The sequence below is a fragment of the Triticum aestivum genome, chromosome 2B (genome assembly GCF_018294505.1).
Source record: "Triticum aestivum cultivar Chinese Spring chromosome 2B, IWGSC CS RefSeq v2.1, whole genome shotgun sequence".
NCBI classification, from domain to species: domain Eukaryota; kingdom Viridiplantae; phylum Streptophyta; class Magnoliopsida; order Poales; family Poaceae; genus Triticum; species Triticum aestivum.
Genome location: NC_057798.1, coordinates 244,072,519 through 244,082,255, shown reverse-complemented (window position 1 = coordinate 244,082,255; position 9,737 = coordinate 244,072,519). Strand labels below are relative to the sequence as shown.

The following is a 9,737-nucleotide window of genomic DNA, read 5'->3' as shown; positions in this document are numbered from 1 at the left end:
AGTGCGTGTCGGGGTAACGATGGGAAAGACCACGGGGAGGTAGCATGGACCGTGTGCCATGGCGCTAGGGCCTGAAGGGGTGACGCGGCTATAGTGTGCGGGTCGGTGCAGCTGCAGGGAGAACCACGGGGCGGCGGTGTTGTGACCTGATAGGGTGATGCAGCATCAGCCCGTTGCTCGATCGGTGGAGAGGCGCGTATATTTGGGTACGAGCATCACCGGTACCTGCGGAGGCACACACAAATGACTGATCAGGTCGGCCGCTCGGCGTGGATGGAATGGATCGCGGATGACCAATCTGATTGCTTGGAAGGTCGGGGATGCCGGCTGATGAGTCAGGCAGACGTGGTGGAAGGAGCTTGCGGCCATGAGGCAGCAGCGGCGTGGATCGACGTGGCCCGGTGAGCGGGTGCGCAATCTAATCGGACCAAGGCGACAACGCCGGCGAAGAACGGCGAGCGAATGCAGGCACACATGACAACATCCGGCAACACGCAGCACACGACAACCAACACGCGTCGGACGCGAGGTAGTCATGGGGCATGCAGTGCCTAACAGCAGGCGAGCACATGCGACCGCCATACTTAGCAGCCTGAAGTCTGGACCATCGTGATGTAGCCGATCCGGGTTGGTGGCAAGGTTGATGGAGGATCCCAATCAAATCAAGGCGGCGAGGGCTGGCACAGTGTGATGGGTGCACGGACGAAGGCCGTACGGGCCGCCGCGTCGCATGAGGCCGCCTAATTGGTGAAGAGGCCGGGTAGTCATGCCGGAGTCGGAGTAGAGGCGTGCGAATGTCGACGGGTGACACAACCGATCTTAGATTAGAAAACCAAAAGGAACATCGATCAAAACGACCGACATGAGAAAAAACCCGGATCGATGGATCGGGAAAGAGACTCTCTAGAGCAGCAATTAACACAATTAGCGGACGAACTCTAGGTTTGGGAGGCGCAACCCCCGGTGGAGATCATGGAGATCGACCTCTCCGGGGGCAGGATGGTGCGGAAGCGGCGGCGCCTAGAGTTTATGATCGAGGTGAGGCCGATACCATGTATGAGGAATAGAGAGGAATTTGGTGGAATCGACGAGTTTTGCTTGAGCCCTGTGGGCATATATATAAAAAGTACATTATCTTGTTGGAGTACAAGATAAGTTAGAATAAATTCTAAGCTATCCTATATATTTTTAAACAATCACGATACTCAACAACATGCATGTGGGTGGCGGAGATGGAGATGAAGATAAAGAAAAAACAGAAAAAGTAAAAGAAAAAAGGTGATCCATGGTGGGCAGCGTCCTACTACATGTTAGACTCACCGGACACGTCCATGAGTCCTCATATCCTCTTCATATTTGGTTTCAATATGAGGGTTTGCGGACAGTCGGAACATATAGAAATGATAGGAGGGGTCCAATTGGGTTATATTGTTTCAACCGGATGTGTGCATGCACGTTTGAGGATGATTCGAGGGGAATGAACCGAACTGCAGCGACTAAATTGTACGGGATGCACAGGTAACGTTCAGTGACAGCTAGTGTTCTCCACGGACATGATTTGCTATGGACCCCGCTAAGATCCGAACGATTCGGATTTTAAGCATTTCATCCCGAACATACATGGCAATTTTAGTTGACGCAAGGTGGCAACTTTGGTTGTTAAGACATGATAACTTTGTCTCAGTTCATTCTTTGTCAGAAAATTGCAATGTTTGTCAACCTCACGTGAACTAAAGTTGCCATAAAAACGTTCGGGTTGCCATACTTAAAATCCGAATGTTCAAGATTTATCATTGCCGTTTGCTATAGTCCACCATCACCACACAAGCCAGATTGTGTGCGGCTTCGTGTCTTCTGGGCCGGCCAAAATGAAGTCCGAAGAAGATGCATTCCAATGACTGAGAGGAGTTGAATGCTTAGCCGCCTCTTATGCCAGTCCAAAACTCCAAATACATTGATGCATGCTGTACCTAAAAATATCACAGAAGCCAAACTTTTGATGTGGCAACTCGATTAATAAGGAGATAGAGTTAAGTTGTATTTTCCCATTAGTTGTTTCATTAATCTTGAAACTCAGCGTATCTAGTTATTCAATATGTGACATGTGAGCGTGTATATATGTGTTTGTGTCTGTCGTACTTGTTGTTTCTAATAATTCATAGCATAAACCACTCTGGATCAAGGGACAAGGGAGGGGTAAAGTAAATTGAAAGTACTAAAGTTGGCAATGGGGGTTAGAGTCGCTTATTGCGACAAGGAGTCATGGTTTGAGAAAAAGGGTTTCCCCCCGCTTTGTATTTCAAAGCAACCAACCGAACATCCAAGGATAGGTGCTGGGGCGGAAGCAGCACAATCACACCCAAAAGAAACGAAAGAGAAACAACAAAAGAAAAGAATGCCGACAACGGCGGATCGACGAAAACGAAGAAGCTTCACGACCACTGCGCCCATCGAGGATCTCCTACCAAGCTTCAAGGCTTCGAAGCACCGGTACCAATCAGCACCTTCAAGAAGGACCGCGACGAAGACGACGTTGCTGCCAAGGGTTTCCCCCGGTGCCCGACGAGGCGAGAGGAAGGGTCGCCCCGACGCCCTCCAGGAAGGTCCGGCGACACCAACCGGCGTCGCCGCGTCGGTGTTGGACAGGACGACAGGGGTTTCCCCCGATCCCAACCTTCACCTCGGGTGCTCCAGAGCCTGCCACCAAACCGACCACCATTTTGCGCCACCATGGTCAAGAAGCCTCCACGCCGTCTCACCACGGCACCACGAGGTGAGGTCTGCACGACAAGGGATAGGAGCCGGGACTAAGGGCCGCGGCACCGTCGGCACGCGGGAGGGCACAACCTCCACCGTCAACGAAACGTCGCCAGGACTAGGAGTCATGGTTTCGCACAGGGCAGCTCGCCTGGGCCAGCCCATTTGTTGTGGCTCTGCCTTTGCGAGATGGCGAGGAGGAAAATCGCAAAAAGAAACACACTAGAGATAGGAATCAAACCAGCGACCTTTTGTAGATGCTCGCCTTGCTCTAGCCACCGCGACTAGCTAGCTTGAGTGCCAGTTTTGCCGCACAACAGTTAATTAAAGAAGCTACAACTATAAAACTTGAAAACAAGAACCACACTGAAAGTAGTACCTGAGATTTGGTGTCCAAAAAGGCACCTGGTATATATGAACCATAAGCCGTTGCAGATTTGATCCTTTTCTGAAATTTCAAACATGATTTTTTTGAAATACAAACATTATTTTGGAAACTCATTATTTTTATGGAAAAATAGAAACAAAATTGAATAGGAGAACATTTTATGAAATTACGAACAATTATTTGAAAAACAAGTTTTTTTTCAAAACACAAACATTTTTCAAAATTGTGAACAACTTTTAGAAAAACTCAAAAGATTGTTTGAAATTCCCCCAAACATTTTTTTAATTTGCGAATTTTTAAACATGAACGTTTTTTAAATTTGTGAATAAATTTCCAAAACATAAAATTTGTCGAATTTGTGAAAAAATTTGGAAAATAGGAACATTTATTAAAGTTCTTGAACATGTTTGAATTTGTGAACAAAATTTTAAAATGCGGACATTTTTTCAATTTGTGAACAAATTTTGAATCATGAACATTTCTTTAATGTGCGAACAAAGTTAAAAAATGGGAACATTTGAACATTTGTTTGAAGTTCTTGAACATTTTTTAGTTTTTGAATAAAATTTTAAAGTGCGAACTTTTTTAAATTATAAACTTTTTAAAAATTTCAAACATTTTTACAAAAGTAGCAAACAAAATTTGAAATTCTAAACTTTTTTGAATTTTTGAAAAAAATAGAAAATAGGAACATTCTCTAAAAAATGGAACAAAATTTGAAAAAAAACATTATTTAAATTTCAGAACATTTGTTGAAAAAAGAAAATAAATTGTAAAAAAGAAACATGAAAGAAATGAAAATAGGAAATCTATACCTACTAATAAAAGAAATATGTATTCTTAGTCCGTCATTCTATTTTGTAGAAAACCTCTGATGTTTCTGACATTAAACCCGCAGTACATATCAAATATTTTTTAAATACTCATATCTTTTAAACCGTAACTTCAAATTTAACATATTATATATGAAATTTGATTAGAAAAATATGTAGAAACTAAATATGATGTTATTTTAGCTGTTAACAATTTTAAAAATATATTATCTAGGCTGCAATATTAATCAACAATGCGTTATCCATCTTTGTTTCATACCGGTACTGATTCAGATTCAGATTTGGTAACCCCAAATTCTTTTTTCATACCGGTACTAATTCAGGATTGGACATCAAATTGAAAATAAATTTGTTAGAGACACTAATAAATAAGGACATGCATGACAAGAAATAAAAGGACCAAACAAAGATGGGATGTCCGCTATAAAATAAATAAAAGAGAAAATGAAGAGGAGATCCGATAAAGATGAGATGTTGCACTATTCTCCTATATATGAAGAAAAAAGAGAGGACATGCATGAAAAAGTAAAAAGGAGGCATGCATGACAAAGATACAAATAAAAGACAAGTTTGATAAAAAAAAGTAGTGATGAAACAGGGACCAATACCTTTGACATGTATGGCAAGAAATAGTGATGAAATAGGGGCGCAAGTACCTGCGTCAACATGAGACCATAAAAAATGTTCTTTTCCAAACATAAAAAAATCACTTTTTATGATTAAGAGATCTCTATCTTTTTAACAACTTTTTTAACTTTTTATGTATTTTTGAAATACTCCCTCCGTCTCATAATATAGGATGTTTTTTTGACACTACACTAATGTCAAAAAACATCCTACATTATGGGACGGAGGGGTAGCTACAAATTCTCAGATCATAGGACATTTTTTGTAAATTAAGAGCATGTGGTATTTTTTTCTCCCGTTGCAGCGCATGGGCCTTTTGCTGGTAAATAAAAAAGAAATGTCAAAAATAAAAGAGAAAAACGAAAAAGGAAAGGAAAAAAATGAAAAATCGAAAAAAAAAACCCGGTTCAGGAAGGTTCCAAAAACGGGATCTCTGAAATAAATCTCTAAACAGACCGGCCCACGCCCCGAACGCTGGGTCGATCGCCTGTGCGTCATATAGGGTTTCCCGAAAGAGACACCTCACCTGAATCATATCTACCATCCCATCCCCTCTTCTCATCGGCTTCTTCGGCTCCGGCGACCGGCGGCGGCCGTCTCAGGTGACCGATTTCTAACCCTCCTCCCGCTGTCTACACTCAACAGGACATGTAGCTAATCTGATGGTTCTCTTGGTCTTGGGGGAGATGCGACCCACGACCACGATTTAAGTTTGACCATGGATGCCCATTCGCCTTCGCCTGTATCGAGTAGGATCGAAGCAAAGGAGAGAGGATGTACGATAGGTCCGGAACGGCGACAAGGACTCCGGCCCAGTGCGGACCACCGGCGACCGCGAGGGCGCTCTCTGCTGGTCCGTCAAGGTTCCCTTCCCCCTAGCCCTGATTCTGCAGCCACCGGCCTGGACCCTCCTCGGCTTTCTGCATCCTCGGCGCGATAATTGTATCATGTGTTCATATCGCACAGGATGCTTATGTCAACAGATAGTGGACAATACGGGGAATTAGAGGCTATAATTTCACTTTTTTTTGTACGTTTGGCGCGTTAGATGTAGTTCTGTCCACGGTTGTTCTATTTAGAGAACATCCATACTGTGGGTGGTAGGTATTCTGAATTGATTAAACGGATTGGTATGCTAGTTCAATACTCTTGTAGAAGGAACTGTTGATTGAGAAGATAGAATTATGAATGACATTCAAAGCATATTTCATGAATGCTATTCATCTTGCGACATGCTCTTCAATTTGGCATACTGTTGTATACTCAATATTGAATACCATTGTGTTTTTTTTTTCATTCCTGAGATTCATATGTAGGAGTAGTAAGTTATTCTCTTCCATTGAAAGTTGTGACTCGGTGTACGGTATGAACATTCATATTATGACCAGGATGCCACATATTTTATAGATAGAGGCAATTCTACATGATACCGAATTAAAGTTTAGTGATAAGTACAGATAAGTCCTAGCTCAAGGAATGTAAGGAGAATTTGCGTTGTTTCTTCCTAATTTAAAAGCAAACTTGACAGACTAACAGTTCCTAAGCTACCTCCATCTCTAGTTTGGCAGCAGCTCAACATATGAGTAGGAGCAGGGCCAAATGCGTCTCTATGTTTATTTCCTCTGCGGAGGCAAATGGACCCTTGCATAGCCTATCAAGTTTGCGTTATAGCCAACGGCACAAATCACTATGATAAGGTTTTACTATGTAAGCATGAATGTATGTAGAGAGTTTATTGGCTATGTCCACTGTTGATGCAGATTATTGGCTATCATGTTTTTGCTATGTTTTTTTCCTTGGTTCTTATATTGCATGAACTTGACTCCTTGAGTAAAAAAATTATCCCGGCAATATCCAAACTGCTGCACAGGCATATTCTGACTGAGTTTTACTCTTGTATTATGCCAAAGATTTACAGATATGATTTTATGTTTGCTTGTAGGGGCACGGGAAAGCAAATAAGTGAGTGAAACAAGGTCGTGTGAAAAAACAGGAAGCCCGTGTTAGTTTCAATGGCTTCTTCAAAGCTTCAAGCTTTTTGGAACCATCCTGCTGGCCCCAAAACCAGTTAGTGATATTATAACCCCCCTTTAAGTTTCTAGTTGTTATTTCTGTTTTGTTTGTCAATTGCCACCTTTATTTTAGATATTGTATGCACCAAGACACTCTGTAATGATTTTCATGGACATCAAGATAGCATGCACATTTTCTTTTTATACAGTAGGATGCTTACCAGCATTGCTTAGGAGTGATAGCCAATTGCCAGACTAAAGAATTTAGGAGGAGAGTGATGTTGGGGATTCTTTGTTCAGTTCAAAACAGTAATGGAAAAGTAGCAACCAGGCAGCCAGCTTTGTCGACCAGATACCCCTTTTGGAATGACCAACATAAATATTAGGAGAAATCAGTTGTCCTAAGAACGGTTGCCTTTTCTGGTTCTGAATTGGTTGCTTTAAAAGGCCAATGTTGGCTTATTCTGCCTGTCGATGAGCGTTTTGAATTTTTTTTCTCCTTTTAGCTTTTTCCCTTGTGCAGTTTGATTTGTGTTGGGCTTGCCAGGTTTGTGACATCCCTTGAATGCAGAACTACTATATGTTACTCTGCTTTTCATTAAATGGGACCGGGATGATGACTTCCTTGTATTGAAAAATGACTAGAAGAAAAAAAGTCAGCGAGAATAATAGCCATATTGATGACATCACAGATAAAACCTGAAAACAAAATGAACCTAGAGGCGGCAATTTTTCAGATCCTTCCTGCAGACACCAACTGTGCTTCATGATGCAATTCTCTGATGACCCATTTGAATCTGATACTAGCCAGTTTCACCTTCTCCTTACCTTCACTGAAGTAGGCACCTACATTGCTGCGTGGAAGTAAAATATTATTATGATGCATCAGCGAGTTAGCCAAGAACTTATTCCTCAGATTCCGTTGTGTTCTGATTAGCCATAGTGGCTAGGGCTAGATATTTTTAGCAAGGTCCATATCTTGATTTGAATATGTCCCTCACAAAGTGCAACAGGGAGGGTGGAACTCCCTGCCATGTTCCATACCACAATCCATCTCTCATACAGCTCCAAACAAACTTAGCGATGGGGCACCTAAAGAGTACATAGTTGATGTCCTTTAGCTAACCATGGAACTGTAATGTTTCATCCTCTTGCCAATTGCACATTTTTCATTTGCTCTTGTTTCTGAATTCCCCCCTGGTAAACTTGTACTAAGGAAAGACCTGCAAAGATCTTGCGTTCTTGTGATTACAAGTTAGGGACTAAAGTGATAGTGGCTGATGTTTTCTCAAGCCCCAAAGAGACAATTTCTTCACCTTGGAGAGTTAGATGGTCTCCTGCTTGTAAGGTCTTCACATGCTTGAGCTACATTCTTGGCTATTCGATATTGAACTTAACATTATACTAGTTTGTACTGTGGTAAATGTGTTCTTGGTCAGTACTGTGAATCATGGACCAACTCAAATGCCAAACTTTGTGGTTTTGCACTAAAATGTAATGGAAATCTGTTGGATGGTGCATTTAACAATGTATCTCATGAAAATCTATTGCATGGTGCATTTAGCAAGTTATTGCACCTAAGAGACTGACACAATATACCTACATTGCAGTTCATTTTTGGGCTCCAACATTTAAATGGGGTATCAGCATTGCGAACATTGCCGATTTCGCCAAGCCACCTGAAAAGATATCCTATCCTCAGCAAGTTGGTATGTCCATGTAGTCCAGGCAATTCTGCACTTGTGTTCCATACAAATTGCCCACTTGTTTACTACGTAATTCTTGTGTACTGCTCACATGCTACTTCTGTTGTATGTTGTTCAGCTGTTGCTTGCACTGGAATCATCTGGTCACGCTACAGCATGGTCATTACACCGGTAAGCCATTGATACTTGCTTGTTCAGTACGTACCATCAGGTTTCACTGTTATGCACTAAGGAGGTGTGGATTATGTCTTATCTGAATGTACATTTAATCTGTAACATTGGTTGTTGCATTGATCTTCTGATATTATAATTTTTTTAACTACTCCCTAGACTGATTGTCAATGTTCAGCTTGTTTTTGAATAAATGCCTAATATTCCGGAGCCTTCTCGTTCCATTTTTTGAGTACCCTTGAACCCCAGACCTTAGTAAGGGACAATCAGTTTCCTTGTTATTAACTATCATATTGATTTCTTATTTACCTTGTGCTGAAAGTATTCCTGAGCAGCAATGGGCGGCATCAGAGACATGAGTTCTTTATTTTGCATGTTTCCTTTTTCTGTTGGAGCACCCATTGTTCTTATTCTGTGGTGTTCTCATTTTTAACGTTGCTTCTTATTCTGTGGTATTCTCCATTTTAACGTTGCTCATCTCATCCTTTGTATTGTTATAATGTTCCAGAAAAACTGGAACCTTTTCAGTGTAAACGTTGCAATGGCTGGCACAGGCTTGTATCAGCTTTCCCGTAAAATAAGGTTTGTCACGAAGTTGATTCGTGTTTTCCCATTTGCTGCTTGATGTCTCAGAAAAGTGATTCCACGGTTTGTGTTGATTTTCTTTGCAGGAAAGACTACTTTGCAGATGAGAAAGAGGTTGCCGCATCGCTGGAAGGATAGTGATGAACGGATTAATCGACTGAAAGCCCCACTGCCTCAAATTCAGTGTGCCGCAGCGATGTGTCGTTTCATCTGAGACAGGAATCCATCATTTCTTTCCATGTCCGAATTGGTTTGTGTCGCTCAGTTGCACCCATGAAAGAAGCATTGTGAAAATTTACACAAACAAGCAAATGTTTGTTTATGGCTTTATGCACTGTGCAAAAAAAAAAAAACATCCAAATACATCAATCGATCCCTTGTATTCTGTCATGTCGTTCGGTGCTACATAGACCATTGCCGCCTTCTGCACGAGCAAGGGCCATCGCGGTGCGGGGTGTGCATGAAGCGTCCTGAGGCGGAGATGGTGCTCCATGTTTGTTTTTACAGGCGTGACTTTTTTTTTGTGAGCAACATTATGGGCGTGACTATGCCTCATGTCAAGCAACCGCCGCTATGGGCCGGCCCGTTGCAGACTAAAGTCCTTCAGCGCTTTTTTCTTCTGTTTTCTTTTCCTATTTTTTGCATTCGTTTTTCTTTC

The 9,737-nt window shown here is 42.0% G+C and overlaps 1 protein-coding gene across 2 annotated transcripts; it reads left to right on the top strand.

Annotated features, from left to right (window-relative positions):
- Window positions 1-5,072: 5,072 nt before the first annotated feature.
- On the top strand, window positions 5,073-9,448 carry LOC123044574 (mitochondrial pyruvate carrier 4). Of its 2 annotated transcripts, none has more exons than XM_044467352.1 (6): window positions 5,073-5,207; window positions 6,548-6,672; window positions 8,228-8,326; window positions 8,442-8,494; window positions 9,003-9,076; window positions 9,166-9,448. In XM_044467352.1, exons 2-6 carry the CDS (start codon window positions 6,618-6,620, stop codon window positions 9,215-9,217), a joined length of 333 nt encoding a protein of 110 aa, XP_044323287.1. In that variant the 5' UTR covers window positions 5,073-5,207; window positions 6,548-6,617; the 3' UTR covers window positions 9,218-9,448. The 2 variants fall into 2 exon arrangements, with proteins under 2 accessions (XP_044323287.1, XP_044323288.1); XM_044467353.1 differs by having other exon boundaries at window positions 5,205-5,458.
- The last annotated feature ends 289 nt before the right edge of the window (window positions 9,449-9,737 follow it).